The 25,699-nt window shown below is 53.5% G+C and overlaps 1 protein-coding gene across 4 annotated transcripts in view; it reads right to left on the bottom strand.

Annotated features, from left to right (window-relative positions):
• Nucleotides 1–14,440, bottom strand: part of NUBP1 (nucleotide binding protein 1) — a 16,183-nt gene extending 1,743 nt beyond the window's left edge. For 2 of the 4 annotated variants that reach the window (XM_045283895.1, XM_045283902.1), the window contains exons 1-9: nt 14,404–14,440; nt 14,222–14,326; nt 12,079–12,212; nt 8,536–8,604; nt 6,434–6,466; nt 5,687–5,777; nt 4,968–5,122; nt 2,929–3,039; nt 1,979–2,081 (exon numbers count right to left, since the gene is read on the bottom strand). In XM_045283895.1, the coding sequence (XP_045139830.1) occupies nt 1,979–2,081; nt 2,929–3,039; nt 4,968–5,122; nt 5,687–5,777; nt 6,434–6,466; nt 8,536–8,604; nt 12,079–12,212; nt 14,222–14,326; nt 14,404–14,422 (820 nt within the window). In that variant the 5' untranslated portion in view covers nt 14,423–14,440. Of the gene's footprint in view, nt 1–1,978; nt 2,082–2,928; nt 3,040–4,967; nt 5,123–5,686; nt 5,778–6,433; nt 6,467–8,535; nt 8,605–12,078; nt 12,213–13,885; nt 13,902–14,221; nt 14,330–14,403 lie in introns of those variants that run through there. The other 2 variants (XM_045283907.1, XM_045283909.1) reach the window with 2 other exon arrangements.
• Between the last annotated feature and the right edge of the window lie 11,259 nt (nt 14,441–25,699).

The raw sequence follows: 25,699 nt of genomic DNA, 5'->3' as shown, positions 1-25,699 counted from the left end.
GGTGCTGGCAGGCTGTCAACGAGAGTGATGGGCACGGCGGCTGCAACGATGGGACTGAGCACAGAACAGCTGGGAGGGTGTTTCATCCTGTTGTGCACGGGGCCGCTAAGGGCACAACCACTCGATGGTACCAAACACCATCACAACAATAGTGCTCATGGGTGATTGGTACTTTTGAGCCAATGTGCTACTTCCTAACAAGGTGACCTCAAGGGCTAGTTTCAGCTCATGACTGGAAGACTGTCTCAGGGTAGTCTTCTTAGGGACACCTCCAGTCTCAACCAGCCCAGGAGGTCTGGTTTCTTAGAAGTTTGAGGTCGTATTCTACATGTCCCTGCTCCTATCCACAGCCATGCAGGCCGTGACTGGAATGGGCAGTAGTGGTAGCGGGCACCACCTAGTTCTTCCGGTCTCAGGGCCGATTAGACCACGGCCGTGAAGACCGTGCTGGGACAAGTTTCTTCTCTGAGCCATGGGTTTCCTCCTTTCTCTCGGGCTTTGGGTTAGCAGAGGCCCAAGGCTGTCCCTTCTCTGGCTGCTCAGACATGCTCACAACATTGCCCACTGCTTTGTACCCTGAAGGTCACCACACACCAGCACCTTGAGATTGGCTAGTCTCTGCTCAGCCACATGGCTCTCCACCCCAGGGAGGTGCAGCACGTCAGACAGTGGCAGGCAAGCCCCAACCCCTAATCCTTGGGAGCGCAGCGTCATCAGCCTGCTCTGCTCCCAGAATCTGAGCCAGACTGGAAGGCCGAGGCCAGGCTGGTGTGCTGCAGCCTCAGGTAGGTTCTGGCAAGGCCAGTTCTCCTGTCACCACTCCCTGACTGAGTCTCTGTTACGAGGGGAGGGGAGGCAGGGGAACCAGAGAAGCTGGTCTGCTCAGTGTCACTGCTGGACGGCTAAGACAAGGATGTGGCTTCCTGTATTTTCTGGGAAACCAGACACCAGGGATGTCTTCTGAAGTGTGTGAACCAGGGGGATCTTCAGACATCTCTCCTGGCTCACATGCCTGCTCCTGGGACGACACCTACACCTTTTCCCATTTCCCCAGGTTTATTCTGGGCCCTCTCCACCACAATCCCCCTCAGGTCTGGAGTCTCCCTTAAAGGGTGTGGCCCTCCACCACTGGCCCCTCTCCTGGCCCAAGCCTTGCACAAACCGAGCCACACCTATCTCAGTTGTTGCCCTCAAAGGTCATCCGCCCCTCGGGAAGGATGCCCCTGCTTTCCCCATTTCTGCTTTTGATCTCCCTCGAGACGCCCCAGGCCTCTTCACCATTACTTTCCTGGCTGGCAGAGCCTGTCTAGCCACCTCGGGGAGTCACGCCTCCCCCCACAGAACCGCAGATCCCCGGGTCACCTCCCTCTGGATACTGGCCCCGGGCTGCTGCTCGAAGCCCAGGCTCACACACCTCAGGGTCTTCATTCCCTAACAGGAGCGGGGTGCCAGGGCTTGGGGGGAAAAAGCCCCTCACAGTGGCCTCTCCCCTTCTCCTCAGAGCCAGACACCCCTGTGAATGAGACACTGTCACTGTCGGGCAGGCAGTGTAGCCAGAGCAAGTTAAATGCTGTGCTGCTGGAGATAGAGCCCTTGCCCTCCCCCACTGCCAGCCGGTGCCCCGGGGTGAGGTGCAGACGGGCCCACTGCTGCTGCTCTGGTTCCCTGGATGCGAGCTCACGGCTCTCCAAGAGGAGCGCATCCATGAGTTGCAGGCCAGGGCCTCCCTGGTGGTCTGCAGTTGTCTCAGCTGGGAGAAGGGGCTGTGCTGCCTTGGGAGGTGGCTCCCTCCGTATGCTGGGCCTGGCCACCACCTCACCCTGGAGGCCTGCCTGGGCCACCTGGCCATACCCTCAGCGGACTTTTGGAGTGGCTTCAGCATGCCCCCATACATCTCCTCAAACCCAGACCCTGACTGGATCCTGGCCACTGGCCCCTTGGTGGCAGGGGGCAGTGCCAGGCATGCTGACACACCCACCTATCTGTGGATCCAGAGGCACTCTGCCGAGGAGCGGGATCTGCAGGTCCTGGCACATGGCCTCCGCGCCACCAGTGGTCGGCGGGAAAATCTGCGATTCTTTCTGAAAGGCACGTCGGGGAGTTGGGGAGTGTGAGTTTGGGCAGGATGATGAGATAGATCCAGATTAAAAGAACTTAAAAGACTCAGAATAAAAAATCATTCAATGTGAATAGGAGGAGGGCGGAGTGGAGGCCCAAAGCCCATCTGTAGACAATTGGACATCCCCTTACAGAAGGGCCACAAGGAAGAGACAAGCCAGTCAGGGTACAGAATAGCAATGATGAAACATACAACTTTCCCCTAGTTCTTTAATGCTCCTTCCCACCCCACTATCATGATCCCAATTCTACCTTACAATGCGGCTAGACCGGAGCATGTACATGGGTACAGATAAGAACTGGAAACACAGGGAATCCAGGACAGATAAACTCCTCAGGACAAATAATGAGAGTAGCGATACCAGGAGGGTAAGGGGAAGGTGGGGTAGAAAGGGAGAACCAATCACAATGATCTACATACAACCCTCTCCCAGGGAGTCGGACAACAGAAAACTGGGTGGAGGGAGACAGTGTTGATGTAAGACATGAATAATAATAATAATAATAATTTATAAATTATCAAGGTTTTATGACAGAATGAGGGGGGAAATGAGCTGATAACAAGGGCTCAAGTGGAAAGGGAGTGTTTTGAAAATGATGGCAACGTGTGTACAAATGTGCTTGACACAACAGATGGATGTATGGTTTGTGCTAAGAGCTATAAGGGATCCCAATATATGATTTAAAACGAAAAAAGGGAAAATGTCTTATTTGGAATGTCAACTAAGCAACCCCCTGAAGAAAGCCTTCTAGTCAGTGAGTGTGAAGGGCTGACCCCAGCCAAGCGGGAAAGCGGGGAGCCGCGCTCACCTTACACCGGGGGCAGACGAAGCTGCTCATGTTCTCCACCACCCCGATGAGGGGCAGCTTCACCTTGTGGCAGAAGTTGATCTCTTTCCGGACGTCCTGGAGCGATACTTCCTGTCACGGGAAAGCGCCCCGGTGTTCACTGCCACAGGCCAGGCACAGTATGCGATGCCGCAAAGGACGTCTGTGCCCAACACCAACACCAGCCCTTCCCTGGAAGGGTTTGCCCACGATCCGCGTGTGAGGTGCTCAACACCAACAAGAGCAAGCTCTCGTCACGCCGACTCACGGCGACCCTTAGGACAGGGCAGAACTGCCCCATGGGTTCCCAGACTCCAACTCCACGGGAGTAGAGAGCTGCATCTTTCCCCAGTGCAGTGGCTGGTGGTCTCAATGGCTGGCCCGGTGGACCGCAGCCCCTCGCAGAGTCACTAAGCCACCAGGACTCCAACCCAACCTCCCCAAGAGCCAACTCCACCCACAGCAGCCTGGCTGGCCCAGGAAATGCCCAACAGGCGCTCAAGGCTGCAGGCCCTAACACAAACCGCCTGCCTCAGCCTCCCCATGGGCTTGAACGCTGCTGTTCACTTTGGGCCACAGAGCTCCCACCGTGACCACACAGCCTTCAAAACCCATTCCTGAGCCTGGAGGGCTGCTTCTATAGCAGTGGTTCTCAACCTGTGAATTGCGACCCCTTTGGGGGTCGAACCCTGTCACAGGGGTCACCCGATTCATAACAGTAGCAAAAAGACAGCTATGAAGTACCAATGGAAGTACGTAATTTTATGGTTGGGGGGTCACCACAATCTGAGACCCTGTGTTAAAGGGTCGCAGCACTCGGAAGGTTGGGAACCACTGCTCTGCAGCGTGACTCCTAGGCACCGACACTGCTCCGTACTCACCGTCTTTCTTCACCTTGGGAAGAAAGGGGCAGTGTGGACTGCATCTGCCTCCAAGCTGTACTGTCTGGGCCACAAGGAGCCTGCTCTCCACTGATCCAGCCTGCGGGCCTGGGCTGGGCCACAGCACAGGCTGAAGCCAACAGTGGTGAGCATTCCAGACTGCCAGGACCCTACCCAGTGCCCTCCTGTGGGTGGAGAAGGGGTCCCCTGTCTCTCATTGCCATCTCTGCTGCTTCCCTGACCAAGGTGCCTCAAGCCCAGACGCCACCTGTTTGTCACAGCTTCCAGAGTGGGGCAGACTGGGAAGAAAACACGCTACGTCTGCAGATGAGCCGATAGGAACCCTGTGCGCCACAAGGTTCCGATCTGTACCCACGACGAGGACACAACAGGGCTGGGCATGAGTCCCCGTGAGTCCGGCCTACCCACCAGCAGCCACAGCACCCCTGCCACCTCTGTGGACTGAGGAGGGAATGCCATGGAGAGGGGGGCGCTGTGAGATGATAAACGAGCTGGTGGCTTCCTGGGCCCCGTTGGGCTTGATGGTAGCAGCGCAGCTGCTCACCCCTGGCTGCAGCCCGCCCTGTGCTGGGCTCTCCGTCTGGGCTCCTCCTGGTGGCCCCGCCTGGGTGTGGCCAGTGGAGAAGAGAGCAGGCAGTGCTTCAGAAGGCTCAGGACACACAGCGCCTTACCCAGAATCCCCTGTGCAGGCCCAGGGCTGGCTCTGCTCGCTGTGGGGCTGTGACTCGGGAGGACCAGGTGGGTGATGCAGCCATACAGGCCAGTGAAAGGACAGCAGCACCCACCATTCTGCTGGCATTGTGCAGAGAAACCAGGCAGGCCGTGTTCACCCACAACCGCTTAATTTGGGCAGCCATGAACGGGTAAGCTGCTCCCCCAGGGGCCTGACGACGGGGAAACCAGTGTGCCATGGGCTCCCTGTGAGTCGAGAGGGACTCGATGGCCCCACACAACAGCAAAGCTCATCGGCCTGAAACAGACAATTTCAACAAGAGGCCTGTGCAGCCAAAATGAGCGATGGCTTGGAACTGGCGGGCGGGCGGATGCCTCCGGGCGTGCCGGGCTCAGAGCGGCGCGGTAAGGAACCCTGGGAAGCTGCGGTTCACTGTGCCAGCTCACCTGCGGGGTGGTGACGATCACCACACCGTCAATGTTGGCCGCCGAGAGGTACTGGACCACGGAGAGGTGCTCGTCGGAGGTTCCGGGCGGCGTGTCCACAATGAGGTAGTCCACCTCGCCCCAGTCCACGTCTCGCAGGAACTGCTTGATCATGCCTGGAAAGAGGCCAGAGGGAGGACGGCCGCTCATCCTTCCTGAACAGAGGGCCCGCCGAGCAGCAGGCTGCGTGCGTGGTACATTCAGGCCCTGCTTAGAGCAGTGGTCCTCAGCCGGGCGACTCTGCCCCGGGGAGAGCGGCAGCACGGGGAGACATTAAGGTTGTCATGTCTGGGGGTGGGGGCACTGCTAACATCCGATAGGTACAAGGCAGGGATGCTGCTAAAAGTCCTCGGCTTCTCAGGCCGGCCCCTCACAGAGGAGGACGTGGCCAACACGTCCGTCCAAAGGGAAAGCAGGGAAACCCTGGACACGGGCCACTGCTTTTTCCCACGCCTCTCTCTGACCCAACAATGCCACTATCAACCCCTAACAAAAGCCACTGCAGGGTTAATGGGGCTGTTAGCTGTAAACGTCCAGTGCATAATAGGGACTACAGCGCGTAAACAGACACCCGGCAGGGGATCTGATCTCCAGACAACCAGCGCTGCCCTCCAGATGGCACAGGTCGCCCCTGTTGTGGAGAGTGACCGAGGCATAAGCAGGGCAGCAGAGGCACTGACCATTCTTCCTGGGTCCCCGCCAGATCACGGCATCGTCAGGGCTGCTGAGCAGGAAGCCCACCGACATCACGCCCAGGTTGTCCTCCACGTACTGCAGAGGGGACACGGGGAGGTGGTTCAGAGAGCCCCACGAAGGAAGAGAGGCCTTCTCTAGTCTTCTGACTGAACGCTGACCAAAAATGTTTTCTAAACAAAATTACCACGGGGCCTCTGAGTAGATTCCCTCTCTGTATCCTCAAATCATTTTGGGGGAGGGGGTGGCGGTAAAGGTTTCTGTTAGAGAACGGAGAGGGTTTGAGAGAGGCCCCGCGTAGCCTTATAAGGACAGGACACTTGGTTAAAAGCAATCAAGGACCTTCCCTCAACTGTCTGCACCAGAAGCCAGCAAATTGTGGCCGCTGGGGCCAAATCTGTCTCCCTGCCTGTTTTGGTCAATAAATAAAGTTTTAATGGAACACAACGGTGGTCATTTGTTGATAATTGTCTACGGCTGCTTTCACGCTTGTGCAGCAGAGACTAGTCGGCCCTTGAGATGAACATATTTACTACTGACCCTTTCCCAAGCAAGCTGGCTGACCCCTGGTCTTCATCCTTTCCCTGGACGCCTCTCAAAATGCCTCAATCAATGCCTGCTGGCTGATGAACGAACTGTTTCAGAACAGTGCTGGGGACCCGCCATCCTGACTGACTGTGCACACGGGACCCATAACACCCGAGCCTGACAACACCACCCAGAGGTGAACTCACCACTGGAGACCAGCCCGAGCCACTCTGGTGAACCTGCGGGAACATGAGCAGCAATGGTCATTTCTAAGAACCAGACACCTGGTCACCTCCCATACGCTAGACAAATTCTATAAAGACCAAACCCAACCCAACCCAACCCACTGCCATCGAGTGGATTCTGACTCACAAGGACCCTACAGGGCAGCAGAGAGTCCCCTCAGGTTTCGGGACTGTGAATCTGTATGGGAGCAGACTGCCTCATCTTTCTCCCTCTGCCACGGGGGCTCCTACAGGGAAGACAGCTTTGGAAGCTCACATGTGACTCACATGCTGTGTGGAGTTTTCAGACACTCGACAAGTGGACTGGGTGGGCAGCAGCAGATGCCCTCTAGCCCCTCAGCCTCCTAGTTGGGTTCTTGTAAAAGCGCCCCGGTACCGAGTCAGGGAACCAAAGCTGGGCTTCAATATAACTTTGGGTCTGAAGTGTTTTTCAAAAGTGACGCGGAACTCGGGTGGGGACTGAGAAAACGTAGGCCGCTGTGAAACAACGAAGCTGCTTTGGAAGTGTCCACGGCAAAGGGAATTGCCCACAATGGCTGAGTCAGAACCTGCCTGGCCACCAATGTGCAGAGATCGAAGTTTATTTGTGATGACTGGGAGCTGGGGGCGTCCTGGCTCCGAAGCAGGGCTTTCTGCTGATAGCCCGTGCAGCAGCGGGCAGTGGCTACTGCTGCATAGGATTAACATTCGCTCACTGAGCTCTACACGCGAAAGGGACTAAACTGGCAGATGAGTTGTGTTTCTGTTAAAAAGCACAACTGCCCAGCCAGTGGCCCCATCTGAGTGCTGGCCAGCTGGCCTCAGGGGATACTGGGATGATCACTGCTATACTTCAAGGCTCAACTCTGCCTCATTTACAGACTTTTTTTTACAAAGCTACAGCTAAGTCAATAGAGCCACAGTGGCATAGTGGTTATGTGTTATGCTGTTAACTGCAAGGTCAGTAACTCAGATGCACCAGCTACTCCTGTGAAGATACAGTCTTGGAAACTCAGAGGGGCAGTTCTACCCTGTCCAATAGGGTCGCTATTGGATGGCAGTGAGTTTCAATGAACTTAAGGCAGAATGCCGCTGGGATGGGAGCACAGCAAGACCTTGCCTCATGTACTTTGGACACATTACCCGGCGAGACTAGTCCCTAGAGAAGGACCGACCAGTATGTTTGGGAAAGTAGGGGGTGGTGAAAAAATAGAGCCCCCGTCTGTGTCCACAGATGGACACAGTGGCTGCAACAATGACCGTGAGCGTGGCACAGAGGGGCAGTGTCCCGTGCTGCTGTGCACGGGCTCACTGTGAGTCGGAATCACCTAACAACTGAGCTCCCATCGGACAACACAGCCTCTCGAGCAACGTGCAGGAGCAGAAACAAAGTCCGCTTTCCTGGAGGAAGTCTGAGTTTTCTTAAAACTGTCAACGACTCCCCATCGGAAGTGGAAAGCCACTCAGCAGCATCTCCACATGGGGCCGCACTTGGGGAGGGGGGTTCATCTCTCTGCGTGTGTCCCCTTTACCCAGAAGGAACCTGGAAGACCTGGAACCACCTGAGCCTAGAGTCCTAGCTCCAGTGTGAATTCTCGGGGACTCCTCTGCAGCTTGCGGCTCCCCGCCCAAACGAAAGGCCAGAGTCTGCCCACCCCTTGCCCGTCCCTCACTGGCCCCCATCACAGCTCCTCAGGAGACCCCCAAGGGCAGAAATACTCCCTGCTCCCATGGTACAGACCCCTTGCAAACCTGGCCTGGCTTTCCCTGTCAGGGCCGAGTCTCCTTGTCTGGCTTCTGCATTTTACGCCTGTTTCCCTTCCCTCTAAGAAGACATCACAACTACCCTTTCTCAAGTGGCTTTGGTGAACTTTTCAGCTAATGCCCCTCCGAATGCAGCGCACTAGTGGGCGCAGCCTGGAGCTAGGGAGCTGAGCGGGAGCCTGGCCAGCTTCCAGAGTGCCCACCCGAGCAGAGACCGACAGGCCCTGCTTCCCACTGGCTGTGTTGTCATGCTCAGCTGGAACGTTTGGGCTTAAGGGCGTGTTTCCTCAGTTCTGAAACGGCTATCGCTGAAACATTACCTGTTCGCCTTCCAATCCCATTATCTTGGGAACTGACGGCCCACATATATCAATGTCTAGGAGAGCAACCTGGGGAACAAGAGAGCAGGGCGGTTACACAGCTGCATGTCGCAGATGCCCCCGTGCACACTGGCTGAAGGGGAAAGAAGGCACCGGGCACTGGGCCAGACTCGGCGCAGGCTAGGGGGCGGGGGTCACAACAGGAGCAGCGTGCATCTTCCAGTCATGGAGGCCACAGCCCTCCGAAAAGAACTCAGTGAAGGCCACGGGCCCTGGCCCCACAGAGCCTGGCTTAGCTCTGCGATGGCCTGATGACCTGGGCACAGCCACGGTCCACTGAGCCCTCGGCACATGGCAGGCCCTGGCATTCCCACCTGTTGCCCTGGGGAGCTCTGTCTCTGCGGAAGAGGAAACAGAGGTTGCGAGAGGCCCCAGGACTTGCCCGACAAGCCAGAGGCAACACTGTGACGTCCACCAAGGTCTCCTGAATCTGAGGCCCAGTACTGCACTCTCTCCCCAGGGCCTCTGTGACCCTGGGGTGAATGGTAGCTCAGGCTAACCTCTCAGAGGGCACCTGAAAATAAGAAGGCAGTCTTTAATGAGAGCTCTTTATACAGCAGCTTCGCCACCTCCTCTCCCCCCAGACACCCCGACTTCCTGTCTGGCCCATGAATGAGCTAGCCTTGGGCATCTTAGGACTCATCTTGAAAGCGGCAATGTCTGGCCCCCATGGGTGAAGCAACCCTGGCTAACTTTTTAACTTGCCCAGATCCGTTTCTTGCTTCCCTCTTCAAGGCTGCTGAGCAAACCCACACTACTTCCTCAGCACACCAGACCCATACTGGTGGCGAGTCCTAAGTGATCCGCTGCATGCCCCAGGCGCCCTCTGCTGGCCGCCAGGAGAGCAAGCCAGGACCACTGGCTTCCCTGTCTCCGCCCTCTGAACACACCTCACACACTTTCCGTCAGAGCCTCAGGCTTGGGAAGGAACCTGTTCACCACAGCCCTACGGGAGCCCACTGTCACTATGCTAGGTGGCCCGCAGCCTGCCTCCTTTTGGAGAAGGCCAGTCCCCAGGGCACTGGAACTACCCACAGGGCTGGTGGCTCGGGAGGGAGGCCTGGCGATCTGCTTTCGAATGTCCCGGCCTCGAGCACCCGCAGAGTGGCTCCACTCTGCATACACAGGAAGCCCAACGGAGAGCACAGTGGGCTCCCGTGGGGAACGGCATGTGCCCACGCACACTGCTGTCCAGGCGGCCCCGGCAGCGCGGCCTCAGCACAGGGCAGACCGCTCCACGGGGGCTTGCAGGCCGTGACAGCACAGAAGCGGCCCCCCATGCCCACCTCTCCTGGTGGCTCTAACTGCCGAGGACTTCATCACTGTATCACTGGCCGAGTCCACTCACTTCCTTGGTGGCCCCTGAGGACCCGGCTGACAAGCTGCTGCCATCCAGCTGGACACCTGAGGGAGCCGGCTACCCTGCCCACCAGCCAGCTGATCCAGATGTGAGCCCCCATGGCCAGAGACAGCCAGGTGACAGACAAGTCAGCAGGTGTGCGCTGAACCTGGCTAGGTGACGCACTCATTGTCTGCAAGACAGAAAACCACCATCCCGGTGGTCAGGAGCTCACCATGTGCCGGAGCTCCTGGGCACTGCCAGTGAGCAGCCCACATGGCTGCTTCCCAGAAGGCTGGTGGTTCAAGTCCTCCCTAGACACTCAGCCACACACCAGGTTACACAGCACAGCCTTTGTTTGATCTTTGGGGCCGCCAGGCATTGGACTTGACGAGACAGTAGCCGGTGGTGCTGCTGTTGCAGGGGCGTCTACTAAGGCTGCCCCAAGGGTCATGTCACAGGCGGGAAAAGCAAGGCAGTGACAGGCTGGCCACCTGCCCAGGATCACAGCACCGGGCCAGCGAGGTCAGCCTGGCCCCTAAGTCAGGCTCCCGTCCTCTGCTGCTCCCCACAGCTATGTGCCTCCATTTCTTCCCCCTTGGGCCGCTGTCCTCATTGTCCCCACCCACTGCCTGCCTTCTGACCCTCCCAGAGACACAGCAAACTCTATTAATGACAGCCCCTCACATGCTGGATGTCATAGCAGTGCTCCTATAGTCGTATCAAGTCATGCGGTTTCTCCACCCAGTGCTTTCCCAGAGCGACGCAGGCCCTCAGCTCAGCATTGCCTTCCCAGTCCCTGGGGACCACAGCGCACCAATCACACAGCACGACAGTGTACCACATGCCTTCCAGAGGAGCCTCTCATTCCTGGTGCACATTCTCCAGGCTTGTGTGCACGCGCGTGTGCGTGCGTGTGCACACTCAGGTTATGTAGAGTGGTCTGGTGTTAGCCGTTGGGCTGTTTGTTTGTTTTAAATATTGGGGCTTTAAGCAGTATTTCATTCTGGAAATTTAAAAGGTGGCATGTGCTCTATGTTTTTTAACAAAAGCAAGCCACAGTATGCATGGCTGTACGGATCCCAGGATGGTGACCCAGTGAGTATCTGGAGATGCAAACTCTGGGTCGCTACAAAGAAGGCAGAGTTTTCAGATCAGACCTGCGAGACCGACCTGCGGGCCGAGAAGCACCGCTCTTCTCCCTGAAGCCGCAGTACAAAGCAGCAGCGAGCGCTCACGCTCCAGCGCTCACCTGCACAAATGGGGAGAGGAGGCTGCCTGTGCATACTGAGTCTGCAAACTCCTCCTTGGAGAGCTAAGGAAGAGCTATTTCAGGCTTCACGGGTCAAGATGAAACATGTAGGTCCCATCAAACCACTTACAAGTAACGCTTTAAAATTCTCAACACCCAGCTCCTTGCACAGGCTAGTAAGCCAGCGGCAGGCTGAACTAGCCCACCGGCTCGTTTGCTGACCCCAGTCGGGAGAGAAACAGGAAGGGGCAAATAAGGAAGAGAGGGAACACTGCTCTGCATTGTCACAGCAGAGAACAAGCCACCAACACACTTGGACCTTACTGCAAGGTATCCCCTTGTATCCCTAGGTCAGGGGTCCTCAAAGTACTGCCCGAGGGCCACATGCGGCCCACCGAGTGTTTTTGCCAGCGCTGCCTGTCCTGCTTAGCAGCCGACTCATCCAGTGTGCATAGGAATTTCATAGTTTTTTTTTTTTTAAACTATAGTCTGGCCCTCCAACCGTCTGAGAGACAGTGAACTGGCCCCGTTTAAAAAGTTTGAGGACCCCTGCCCGAGGTGGTGCCCACAGTTGACCTGCTCAGCTGTTAACCCAAGCCTTGCAGGTTCAACCCTACCACAGGTGCCTAAGAAGAAAGTCCTGGTGATCTACTTCTGAAAAATCTGCCAATGAAGACTCCTTGGAGCCCAGTTTTTCTCTGACACATTAGTAGTCGCCCAGAATTGGCATCCACCGGACAGGCAGCACGTGATCAGGTGTACTGGGAATCTTTCTGCAGAAATCTATTCCAAAGAGGTCAATCAGCTTACTCTGTAGGCTAGGCTATGGGATGCCATCATGGCCCAGGGCAGAAGGAGCCTCCCCTAGCCTCCCCCCAACCTCCAGTCCCACCTGCGTGTTCTCGTCCTCTGCCAGGCCGTGGGCCAGGTGGGCACTAAGCGTGCTTTTCCCAACGCCGCCTTTCCCCGACAGCACCAGAATTTTGTGCTTCACGGTCTTCATCTTCTCCTTGATCTCCTCGATGGCTGCCAAGAGAGCAGTGTGGGTGATAAAGGCCGAGGGAGGCGGGGACAGGCCCTCCCTGCAGACCAGGCTCCTGGGCCAGGGGACTCTCTTCATGAAGGTGCTGAGGCTTGAGATCACAGGGTGGTTCTCACCACCCAGATTTTCTTCTGACTCCGAGCAGAACTGTCTCTCTGGATTTCCGAGCCTTTAAATCTGTATGGAGTAGACAGCCCTGGTGCCATTGTGGGTGACGTGTTGGTTACTAATTGCAAGGCCAGCAGCCCAAAACCACCAGGCCCTCCTCGGGAGAAAGACGAGGCTTGCTACTCCTGTAGAAAGTTCGTCTCGGAAGTGCACAGAGGCAGTTCTGCTCCTCCCAAAAAGGCCACCCCGAGTCAGACTCGACTTAATGGCAGGGAGTTTGGAGAGATTCTCTTTCTTTAGGGTTATCTTGTCTATCAGCTCCCCGAGGGCAGGCCCTCTGCCTTGAGTAGAACTCTGCATCCCCTGCTCCAGAATGGAACTTCCCATATAGCAGTAATGATTCTCAACCTGGGAGCCGAACCCCACAGGGGCATGACCGTGTCTGGAGACAGTTTTGGTGGGGAAGGATGGGTACAGCCCAAGTATACTGGCACATACCCTGTCGCACAGAGGGCAGCCCCCATGACAAAGAATCATCCAGCCGCAAACGTGCACGATATTGAGGCTGAAACACCTCAACCCACAGCCGGCACATATTATATGACTGTCACTGGTAACTCTCAACTGCTGCATACTTTACTGTGCACCAAACATCTCCTTTTAAATCCTTACGACACCGCGAGTCATCTGTTTTTCCAGTGAGGAAATAGAGGTTCAGAGAGGCTAAATCCCTTGCTCAATAATCACAGGGCTTCTCAGATAGGCCAAAAATCAAACTTAAGCCTCTTTTTGAACACCTGCCAATTTTCCCCGCCCTGTCTGCTGCTAAACGACTTTGGTGGCTACAGCACTTGACTACTAACTGAGAGGTTGGAGGTCAAACCCATCAGCTGTTCTGGGGGAGGTACAGCAGTTTGCTCCCCTCAAGACGAGAGCCTTGGTCACCCTGTGGGGCAGTTCTGCTCTGTCCCGCGGAATCGCCGGGAGTCAGAATCGATGCCATGACAATGGGTTTGGGGCTTTGCTTCTCTAGGACGGCTCCCAGAGTCCCCTGCGCCCTTGAGTTCTTCCTTCACAGTATTCACGGCTCTGATTTATTAACAAAAGTCGACATCACCAGGTCGGTGTGCCCAGTATGTGGTTCATACAGATCTCTATTGAATGAGGAGCCCTGGTGGTGTAGTGGCAATGCCTTGGGTTGCGATCTGCATAGTCGGCAGTTTGAAACCACCGGCAGCTCTGCAGGAGAAAGACCGCGTTCGACTCTCCTACACAGTTACAGAGTGACAGCCTCGGAAACCCACAGGGCGTTCACTGAGTCAGCAGCGACTCCATGGCAGTAAGTACAGATGGAATAGGAGACCTGAGCTACTAACTGCACGGTCAGCAGTTCAAAACGATAAGCCTCTAGGAGAGTCAAAGACATGGCTTTCTACTCCGGTAAATAGTAAGAGGCACGGAAACCCACAGGAGCCTTCTACCCTGCCCTATCGGGGGCCACTCGATAGCAGTGATTTGGTTTGGGTTTATTGAAAGAACTCTTCCTCACAAGACAGAAAATGTTGTCCATCTAGAAAGTGGCTGGTGGCTGGTGGAGTCACGCGTGGGGCCTCCTGTCCTCAAAGCTGACCAATGCCCCTGGTTCCGGCCAGGCTTGACCGCTGCCGGCTACTGTCACTCAAGCCTCTGGCTCTGCCCTTTCCACGCCCCTGGAGCCCCGCCCCTCACCGTCGGCGATATTTTTTCCACCCCGCCTTCCCTTGCCTTCCCGTCCCCGTCACGCGCTCCGTGGCCTGTCACTCATCCTAGAGCCCCGCCCCATCACAGGCCCGCCTCTTCCGGGCCCTGCCCATCACTTCCGGGACAGGCCCCGCCCCCTCCTCACCCGGGTCCGGGGCGGCACCGGCTCCCGAGGCGCACAGCCGCTGGTTGGGGCATCCCTGACACGAGGCCCCTCGGCCCGCTTGGGCACTGCCGGTCCCGGGGCACTCTGCGCGGACACAAGATGACAGTTAGCGGGGTTCCCGCCCTCCGGACCCACGCCCCACGTCTCCTCCGCGCGCTCACCCTGAGGCACCTCCTCCATCCCGTCGCCTTTGACGTCGGCCCGGTTGCCGGAACTCGCCGCTGCGCACTTCCGCCCTGCGACGCCCCCTCTGATCTCCGCCGGCGCTAACGACGTCTCCGGGAGCGCGCACGCGCGGCTCTAGCGCTGGCGGGCGGGGCGCTCCTTTTTCGAGTCCCTTTAAAGATGACCTGCGGGTGTTTATCTTGAAACAGTTCAGCACGTCTCCCATAGGAACAGGGCCGCTGTTCTACCTGAGCTGAATGCCATTTTCCTCTCCAAGAAATTTGTTATGAATACAGTTTGCATTCAGGCATAGCGTTTATATTTATTCTGAGTTGGAATTGACTCCGTGGCAGGGCTTCTTTCTGTCTTTCTTTTTTATTTACAGTTTATATTCTGATTCCCCTAGTTCTCCCAAATAGGACGCCCTCCCATCGGCATCCTGGTGTGTTGTCTGACTGCAAGGAGTCTGGGAGAGCCTGTCTCTGTTACCCAAACGAGACCAGGTTGATTCGAGAAATTCCAAGTGTATTCCTGCAAGCGCTGCCAGAAGGAAACAGCCGGCTTCACCCTCTGGACTGCTTCAAAGCCCAGTGCGGTAGAACAAGCTTATCTACTTTAAACTATGTGACAGAAGCAGGACTTTTACAATGGTTACAGGTTTTCACAATGAGACAGGATACAATTGATACTCTTAAGAAGGCAGGTTTTGTGAGGATTGTTAGGACATTATACCTCCAGTTCTCTTGGGCTATCATCTCCTGGAGCTTCATGTATCCTTGTTTGTCTAAATTGTTGTCCACTGCCCCCAAGGCCTCTGACTAGGATGCTCCTGTCTGGCTAATTAGCCTAATGGCCTTGCTTGCCACCTTCCTGAATCTGAATATCCATGCTGATGAAGCTTAAACGGAGTTTGTAACTGCAATGGAGGGGACTGTTAACATTATAGATTTTTGACAAACGAAAGCTTAACTTGTGTTGTATCTCTGGTACTTTGATTAGCAGCAGACTAACTGTCACCTTCTCTCAGATGTACTTGGGGACCACATGTTGCCTCTTGTTAGGTCTATGGTCAAACCCACAGCCACACCACCAGTGGGTTCTGACTCAGCAATTCTGCAGGACGGAGTAGCGCTGGCCCACCGCACCTCCAGCGATGCTCTTGGGAGCGGATGGCTACAGCTTCCTCTCAAGGAGCCACAGGTGAGTTCCAGCCGCCAACCTTGTGGCTAACACAGCGGTTCTCAACCTGTGTGTTGCGACCCCTATGGGAGTCAAACGACCCTTTCACAGGGGTTACCTGATTCATAACGGTAGCAAAGTGACAGTGATGAAGTAGCAATGGAAATAATTTTATGGGGGGGGGGGGGGGTCACCACAACATGAACTGTATTACAGGGTCACGGCATTAGAAAGGTTGAGAACCACTGGGCTAGCAGCTGAGCACCCAGCCACTGTGCCAACAGGGCGCCTTTTGGTTAAAGGTCATTATTTCTCCATCTGTCATGAGTAAGGACTCCCTGGCCCAGAACTTGGTGATCACGTGAGTATCCCATGCGCCATCCACCTCTCCCTCAGAGGGTTTAGCACCTTTCTTGCTTGAAGTGGTTATACTACACTCGTAACCACTGTATCGTCAGAGGCCTGGTGGCATACTGGGTTACATGTTGGGCTGCTGACCACAAGGTCAGTAGTTCTAAAACCACCAGCCTCTCTTCTGCAGAAAAGTGAGGCTTCCGGTTCCCAGACCGATTGACAGTCTTGGAAACCCCCAGGGACAGTGTGCCCTGTCCTATAGGGTCGCTCTGAGTTGGATTGACTCCACTGGGTCACATCAGGGCAGGGAGGCTGCAGGTTTCTCTCTGTTCAGACAGATGAAAGTGAGGCTCAGGGTGGTTAAGTGGCTTGCTCAGGGTTTCCCTGACCGTGTGCTGTTTCCCTTTGCCCCAGGGCAGAGGCCTGAGACAGGACCACATCCTCACCAGTGTCCCCCAAGGCATTTCTGGCACATTCTCCACTGTGGCTTTCAGAGGTGATACCACTGTAGGGCTTATTGGTCCCTAGTTACAAAGGCCTTCTCTGCACAGTGACAAAAAGGAAGCAGCTACTGCTCTCCACTCGCACTACTCCCACCAGGCTATCCAAATGATGAAGCGTCCTGCCATAAAACAAAACTCAATGAAATCGCTCTCTCCCCCTGGCTCCAGTGCTCTCCTCTGCCCCTCCCAGTCAAACTCCTAGCTCACCTGGGATGGAATTTTCCATCCACTGGAGAGAGGCTTTCCCAAACTCATTGCCATCATGTCAACTCACAGTGACAGGGTAGATCAGCCACTGAGTTTTTACGGGAGTAGAAAGCCCCATCTTTCGCCTGCGGAGAGGCTGGTGGTTTTGAATGGCTGACCTTGCAGATAGCAGCCAGCATGTCTCGCAAGAGGGCAGACAGTAGGGAGCAAAGCAGATTCCCAGGCTCCACCCCTAATGTGGTGCATCAGACACAAGGGAATCTGCATTGCCCCACTCTCACTAGGCACTCTCCGTGTGGTTTGAGAGCTATCTCTTTACTCACACAAAGCAGATCATGACCCTCTGAAACTTAGGGGCCCTCAGTGGCTCCCTACGGCCCAGAGGAAAGGCCGATCGCCACGGGTTTCAGTGCCCTGTCTCCCTTCCCAGCCTCACTGCTTGCTGCTCCCCTTGCTGGGTGCCTCAGTTCCCCAGGCACCCAGGCCGCTCTCAGGTCCTTTGGCCAGCTACGGTCTCCACCAGCCCTGGCTGCCCAGCCCTCTGAGACATCACAGCTCTCAGCCTCCTGGTCTCACCCCAGGGTCTACTTCCCGGTGTCTCCCCAAATTCCTGGTGTTGGGTTTGTTCAAATGACCTCAGACAGGGAAATGCCACAAATCAACAAAGCAAACAGTCCTGCGTGTGCAAATTTCTGTTACCCCACCATAGTCCCCTCAATTTGAAAGAATAGATTTTAAATTTAAGTTTTTTGCTTTGGGCCCTCCCTCCCTCTGATCAAAGATGGAGAAGGTGATTCAAGACAGAAAAAAGTGAGCAAGTGGTTGTTTGCTGTTTACAGAACAAAATAAAGGCCAAGTAGGATCAGTGATGGGCAGTGAATGAGGTGAAACCACTGTGGCTGGATATTTGAATGGAAAACCCATGGTCTGCTCTGTACACCTTCACCCAATTCACAATAAACAGTTCAACAACAATAAAATAAATCTAAGTGAGATTTTAAATTTATTTGTAGAATATGCCTGTAGATTTACATATCTAGAAATATGAGAGTTTAAACCTGCACTAAGACTTTGGGGTCAAGTAGACATACCTTCGAGGAGTCTTGGAGGTGTGTTGATTATACGTTGTGTTGCTAACCTCAAGGTCAGCAGTTTGAAGCCACTGACTGCTCCGAGGGAGACAAACTTGGCTTTCTTCTTCAGTGAAGAGAAACAGTCTCAGAAACCCAGGGGGCAGTTCTGCCCTGCCCTACAGGGCCGCTGGGAGTCGGCACGGCATGGGTTTGGGTTTGGGTTTGGGGTGTACCCTCTACATCAGAAGTTCACACCAGGATCAATTTGGGAGTTTCTATGTATCACTCAGCCTGGCCCTCCCACCCACACAATTAAATCAGGATTCTGGGGGTCGGTGGGACCTGGGCCTGTGGTGAACATGCTCCAGGATTAACGTTACATCTGTGGCGGAAAGCGCAAGCTCTCAAATCTGACTTTAACTCCTAGGAGCTGAATACTGGCAAGCGGCTTCACCTCTCTGAACCTCCCTGGGTGGAACGATGTCACTCATCAGAAGCACCAGGCAAGGGAACCTGGTGGCTCAATTGTGAAAGCACTCAGCTACTAGCCAGTAGACTGGTGCCCCCCCCGCCCCCCTGTGGCTCCTCAGGGGGAAGGTCTGCTCCCTTGTCCACGGGAGGCAGGGGAGGCACAGCCACACACTGTGGTCTGGGCCTGCTGTCAATCGAAATCCTTTCTTAAATGCTGTCAATCAAAATCCTTTCTTAAATCAAAATCCTTTCTTAAGAATCTACTTGCACCTCAATTTTCAACCCGAGAAATTGATGACGTGGGCAAGCGCTGCCAGAAACACCTGAGATTCATGGTGGGCTTGATTTTCAATCAATTGTTGGTTGTTGCATATCCTGAGCCTTTTGTTGTTAGATTTTCTGAAACCCCATGTTCAGGCTGGCGACCACCGTGTAAGCAGCTGTGCTCCGTGCTACCACCACTACCACGCACAAAGCCCCAGGAACAAAGCGGCACAAAACAAGTGCCCAAGATGTTTGTGTTTACACAACATAGCCCACCCTCGGGTGTCCCTCACAGGCAGCCCGTCCTGGGGTGTTGGTTACCCTAGTGGAATTGAGCCTGAGGCTGGGAGACTTGCTCCTAGTGTCACTCCCACAGGTGATAAAGGACTGAACCTGGGTCCTCTCAATTTCCAGCCTGTTCAGCCTGTCCCACTGCCACCGAGATGGGGAGAGAACCAAGTCCAACTGGCTGCAAATGCCCTTGCCGATTTAACAAATGTCCTTGCTCATTTAACATAATGGAGCAGAGAGCCCTGGGGCGTAGTGGGTTCTGTGTTGGGCTGCTCAACACAAGGTCAGCAGTTTGAACCCACCAGCTGCTCCTTGGGAGAAAGATCAGGCTTTCTACTTCCATAAAGTTACAGGCTTGGAAACCCTCAGGGGCAGTTCTACCCTGTCCTCTAGGGTCACCATGAGTCTGGATCCAATGAATGGCACAGAGAGAGAGCGCCTTTGAAATGGGTGGTGCACGAAGCCTTGCAGTTCCTCCACATGACCAGTAAGTGGCACTGTTTCCCAGCCCGTGAACCAGGTAGCCCGGCCCTGGGTAGAAAGCTTGGACCTTCCCGGCCTCCTAGGAGTGATGGGGCGTCTTTCCCTTTGACACTTGGGAGGAAGCTTTCTCCAGGCAGTAAACTGGGCTGCTGTAGGCACCCCCAGTTTGTCTCTCACTACCGAGAGATCACTGCCCTTCACTGCTTTCTTCACCTGAAGATATTGTGGCTGGCTGGCTGGCTGGCTGGCTGGGTGGGTATGTGTGTGTGTGTGTGTGTGGTTTCAGACACAATTATAAATTCAATCATGGCTTGAAATGGAAATTCTGTTTGGCCTTTATTCATATATGTGTTCCTATGTTGTGTGAGGACACATTTAAAAAACCTTTAAAAATAACATGTTACATGCACAGATCTTTATAGAGCACTGAAGAGCTAGCATGTTACTTTGAGGACTCAGGCATGCCTCACCCAAGCCATGGCATTCTCCATTGCATCGTATCTGCATGTGAAAGTGGGATGTCAAATAAGGAAGACCACAGAAGAACTGGCACATTTGAATTGTGCTGATGGAGAAGAATATTGAAAGTACCATGGACTGCAAAAGGACCAACCATCTGATTTGTATTGGAAGAAATAAGGCCAGAGCGCTCCTTAGAGGCAAGGCTGGTAAGACTTCATCTCACGTACTTTGGACACGCTGTCAGGAGACCAGACCCTGGAGAAGGACGTCATACTTGGTAAAGGGGAGGGGCAGCGACAAAGAGGAAGGCCCTCAAGGAGAGGGATCGACACCGTGGCTGCCACAATGGGCTCAGGCATAGAAACAACTGTGAGGCTATTTCATGTGTTAGGGTGGGTTGACGAGAGAAACAAACCGAGTGTCAGAAAGAGCTTTATATCAAGAAGTAATTATGTATCAAGCAGCCATCCCAGTCCAGTCCAGACAAGTCCATAAGTCTGCTACTAGTCCATAAGTCGTTCTTCAGACTCACATCCACATGGAATGATGCAGAATGCAGGAATATCCGGTGGCTTCGAAGTCGTGTGGATCCAGTGGCAGTGGATGCATCACAGGGCTCTGGCAGCCACCAGGGTCAGCCAGCAGGAAGGGTGAAAGCAGAGAGAGGGGGGAGGTTCTCAGGGTCTCCCTCTTATGAGAAGGCCACACCCACAAGGAGGCACCATCAGCTGTGACCTGATTGACAGGTTGAATACCACCCCTACGTGTTTATGTATCTTCCAGTTGACATGGAATTATGTAACTGCCACAGTGCAGGACTGTGCGGCATTTCAAGCTGTTGCGTATAGGGACGCTGTCGGTCGTAGTGGACTCCAAGGACAACCACACTGTGTACATCTTAAGTAGGGCAAGCCCATTGCCCTGGAGGCAGTTCTGACCCAGGGACCCTGTTGGAATGCCCCATAGGGTTTATACAAGTAGAATCTTTCTGGAAGGAGCCCTGGTGGTGTAGTGGTTATGAGTTGGATTACTAACTGCAAGGCTAGCAGTTTGGAACCACCAGCAGCTCTGAGGGAGAAAAGACTGGGCTCTCTGCCCCCTTAAAAAGCTGCAGTCTCGGAACCCCCCAGGGGCACTTCCATTCCATCTCACAGGGTTCCTGTGAGTCAGTATCAACCCAATAGCAGCGAGTTTCTGAATCTATGGAAACAGACTGCCACATCTGTCTCCTGTGGACTCACTCTGGTGGGTTCAAACCCCTGAACTTCAGGTTAACAGCCAAGCGCTTAACCCCTGGGCCACCAGGGCTCCTTTTAAACAGTCTACCAAAACCAAAGCTAAGCCACTAGGAGACATAGCGATTATATAGGGTTTCCGAAAGTCCATCTTTAGGAACGTAGACAGCCTCATCTTTCTCCTGTGAAGGAGAATATGGGTTTGAACTTGCAACTTTGTGATTAGCTGCCAAATACCTAATCAGCAGCACCTTCAGGTTCCTTTCCAGCAGGATACAAGGCTTTGATCCCAAACTAAACATCTCCTTCCATGTTCTCTGCCTCTCTCCACCCTGCCCGGTCTAGCCCTATTTCCTGTGTCCCCCTCAGAACATTAAGAGTATACAATCACACAGATGTTTACATAAGCTGCATTGCACCACACGCTCTGTTCTACATTTTTTTGTATATTTAATACAACTGGGAAATCTTTTCTTATCAGCATACATAAATTCAGGTCCAAGTTCTATCCCTTTTCTTTTTAAATTTGAGTATCCTATAGAATGGGTGTTCAACGTCTTATTTTCTCAGCCCTCTACTGAGGGAGAAATGTATTGTGCTGGGCTGCTCATCGCAAGGCCACTGGTTAAAACCCATCAGCCACCCTGAGGGAGAAAGATGAGGCAGTGAGTTTTTGCTGATGGACATAGATTTGTCCTCTTGTTTTCATTGTGACCAGGAGCCCTGGTGGCACAGCAGGTGTGTTAATCCAGGTGGACTAGAGAAACACATCCAGAGACTGGAGTAATTGCATGTTAAGAAAACATTCCAGGCCATTCCTGATCAAGTCTATAAGTTTGATATTAGTCTATAGTCCAGTTTTAGCCCATATGTCTGATATTAGTCTGTGGTAGTTACATAATCTGTTGGCAGTTTGAGAGGATTAAGAGTGAAGGGGTGGAGTTCAGCCTGTCAGTCAGGTGGCAGCTTGACCTCATTTGGAGGAGCTAAATAGCTCTCTTGGAGGCAGGAGGCAGGCTCACTCCTTGGGAAACATTGTAGCTGACAAGTCACATGGAGACAGGCTGATGGCAGCCAGAGCCTCACAGCTGGAGAATCCACATGGAGACTCCTGGCAGGGCTGAGATGCTTACAACACCACTGGATCCACCAGACTTACCACCCAATGGCCTGTGATCTTCCTGCATTCAGCGTCATTGCATGTGTTTTGTGAGTCTGAAGAGGACTTTATAGATTAGTATCAGACATCTGGGCTAATATCAGACCTATGGACTTGATCTGTACTGTGCTGGGATGTTTTCTCAATATTCAGTTGCTCTTGTATAAAAAACTTTCTTATACACATATGGGTGCCTATGAATTTGTTTCTCTAGTCAACCCAGACTAACACGTAGTCCATAAATTCTTCTACAGACTCACGCAGCACATGCAATGATGCTGAAAGCAGGAAGATCGCAGGCCGGTGGGTGGAAAGTCTTGTGGAAGCATTTCAGCACTGGCGTGGCTCTCCATGTGGCTCCTCCAGCTCAAGGCATTGGCTGCCATCAGCATGGCTTCATGTGGCTTGTCAACAGAATGTGAAGCAGAGAGAGTGTGTCCCTCCTCCAGGGAAGAAACCAGGAGTTCCCAGAATCCTCAGGAGAAGGCCATGCCTGCACAGAAGCATCATTGGCTATGACCTGATTGATTCACGCAAGTTGACAGAAGATTATGCAACTGCCACAGTGGCTTAAGCATTGGGCCATTCACTGGAAGTCTGATGGTTTGAACCTACCTACCAGCTGCTCCCAGAGAAAGATGAGGCTGCCTTAGAGACCCCAGGGAGCCGTTCTACTCAGGCGTAGAGGGTCACTGTGACTCGGGATAGACTCGGTGGCTGAGTTGGGCTAAGTCTGGGTTATATCAGTTCAGCAATGGACACACCCAGGCAGTTGTGTTAGTGCACATATGTAAGGAGATTTCTAGAGAGACGGCCGCATCATTGGACACTAGCCAGGGCCAGTCTTCTAAGTACCAGAAGGATGCCTCCTAAAATCCTCAGGGGTGGACATGCACAATAGAGTCTGTGAATTAAACGCATAGATGTTGGCTTGAAATCATTCTGGGTTTTCTCAATCCTTGCTCTTTTACTGTGTGTGCAGGTCTGTCCCTATACCTGGCTTTCTAGGAACTGCTTGGAATCACTTCCGGCCACAGGTGTCTGGGAGGTGACGGGTGACAGATTCATCCCTGTGTGCCCCTCTAGGGCAGCTAGAGCTACCCCATGGGGTTTCCAAGGCTGTGCGTCTTGACGGGAGCAGCCGTCTCAGCTTTCTCCTGAAGAGCAGCTGTTGTATCTGAACCGTGGACCCATCGGTGAGCAGCCGGTGCTTAACCACGGTGCCCCCGATTTCTGACGCAGGCACCTTGTTGTGTTGTTTGGTACCGACTCCCAGCCACCCTGGGTACTGCCCGAGCCCACGGCCGTACCCACCGTGCCAGTTCATCCGCTGAGGGCCTTTCTCTTTCTCTGACCCCGGGCTGGATGTCCTTTTCCAGGCACGGACTGGCCTTGCTGACAACAGGCCCACGTGTATGAGGCGAAGGCTTCCTCCCTCAGTCAGAGGAGCGCTCTGGCTGTCATGCTCCAAGACAGCCGTGCTTGTTCGTCGGGCAGGTCCGATCCTGCCCCTCCCTCCCCAGCGCCACAGCTCAGAGGGAGGCACCGCTCTTCTGGCCTTGAGTATTTTCAGGAAGAGCCCATTCTTAGTTTCCGGTTTCCAACACCTGGAATGCAAAGGATTCGCTCAGGTGCAGCCCCCAGACCATGTCTGCAATGGAACTCAGCCTCGCATTAAAATCTTCAAACATTTAAGATCAAAAGGGCGGCATTGACCCCCAATTGGAGTCCAGACAAAGCGAGAGAGAACGGTAGCAGGAGACACGGGGCACAGGAGGGGCACGGGCTGGTCCACTGAGGGGATTACAGAGGACACGAGTCGCAACCGCGGCCTGTGGGTCATATGGAAACTCGTGGTCCGTTCTGCAAACCTTCATCGGACTCACAATAAAAAGGTGCTTTTTTGTTTGGTTTTAAAGCGAGATTCCTGTTTTAAAGAACCAAATTCAGCGAAGTTTGTCAAGTACGAAGCAAAATTTTAAAATACACAACTAACAGAGTAGTGATCATTAAAAAAATAAACAGTCTTCATCGCCAACCTCACAGGCTGCGTTCTGTCCCTCTGGTTTAAATTCTAAACACAAACAGAAACTCCAAGCAGTCACTTCGAATAACTGGGCGGAAGGGCGGTGCCCTGGTTCCTTTGGCTTCACTGGCTGTGTTGGCCTTGTTGGGTCTCAGGTCCATTAGGAACGTGACCCTCACATCTCCATGTGTGGCTGCACAACCAGAAGGTCTCTGAATTAACCCCCGTGTGGAACTGCTATCCCCAGGACTCAGGGTGACCACATGTGCAAGTGCAACGGGAAGGTCCTCAGCCACTTTGATGATCGATGTGCTTCAGCTCCTTGCTGTGGCTACCGTGTCAATCCACATCCCCGAACTTCCCCCCATTTTCATTGACTTTCTGCCAGACATGATGTCCATTTCTAGCGACTAGTCTTTCCTGATGCCGTGTCCCCATCAGACAGTGTCCTGTTGTTCTCCATGAGGTTTGCATGGGTTGGTTTTCAGAAGCAGAGCTGTTGAAATCCGTGCAGTGTCCGAGTAACAGGCAAGCCTCTGCAGACAGGAGGTGCCTGCATTTGAAGTACACTGGCCAGGAATCTAATGGACGTCCCTGGCATGGAAGGCCGAGTTCCACCACTGGCCCAGCACTGCCTCCGTAAGAGTAACTTACAAGCACAAATGGTGTAGACACCACCACAGTCAATATATAGAACAGGATCACCAGTACTACCAGTCTCCCAAATTGTCTCGTTCCCCTCTGAGGCCAGCCCTCTCCCAGACTCAGGCCCTGGCAGTCACTCCTCTGTCTTCTGGTTCTTGTCTTTTCCAGAGAGTATCAAATTGAATGATCATGGAAGTAGCCTTGAAAACAAAAAACAGCTTTCTTCACCACATTTGCTTATGCACACATTTGTCTTCAGCGATCGTGTCAGGAAGGTGTGCATCCTGGAATGCCAATTTAATAGAACAAAGGGTTCTTCCATTGAGGAAGTACTTGAGTGGAGGTCCAATGTCCATCTGCTGCCTTAGTACTAAACCTAAAAATATATGTACATAGATCTATTTCCCCATCATCCTATATAAATATATTTACAAATGTACATGCCTGTATTTAGACCTCTATAAATGCTCTTTGCCTCCTAGTTCTTTCCTCTATTTCCTATGGCTTGCCTCTTGTCCCACTATCGTGCTCAGCCTTCATTTGAGTTTCAGTAATTTCTCTTGATTACATTGCCCGTGATGAATCCCTACCAGGCTTCTCACACCCTCCTTGCCACTAATTTTGGATCACTTGTTGTTCCTTTGTCCCTGGGTTGGTCAACACCACCTCCTTTCCCCCACTTCCCCATCTCCCATATCCCCCCAGAACCATTGGTCCCATTGTTTTCACCTCCAGACTGTTCATCCAGCCTAGCTTATCTTGATATACCTGCAGAGATAATAATAATATGCACACACAAAACAAGACATATTATGACAAAGCCACAAAAGAACAAAACGATGACAACAAAAAAAACCAATGACCAAAAATAAATAATAATAAAAAGAAAAATATATAAATAGTTCAAGCTGATGGTGCCGACTATCAAAAGATATAGCAT

This window comes from Echinops telfairi, unplaced genomic scaffold, assembly GCF_000313985.2.
Source record: "Echinops telfairi isolate 266 unplaced genomic scaffold, ASM31398v2 ScPeMD7_5;HRSCAF=22, whole genome shotgun sequence".
Taxonomy (NCBI): domain Eukaryota; kingdom Metazoa; phylum Chordata; class Mammalia; order Afrosoricida; family Tenrecidae; genus Echinops; species Echinops telfairi.
This window is presented reverse-complemented; position numbering and strand designations above follow the sequence as displayed.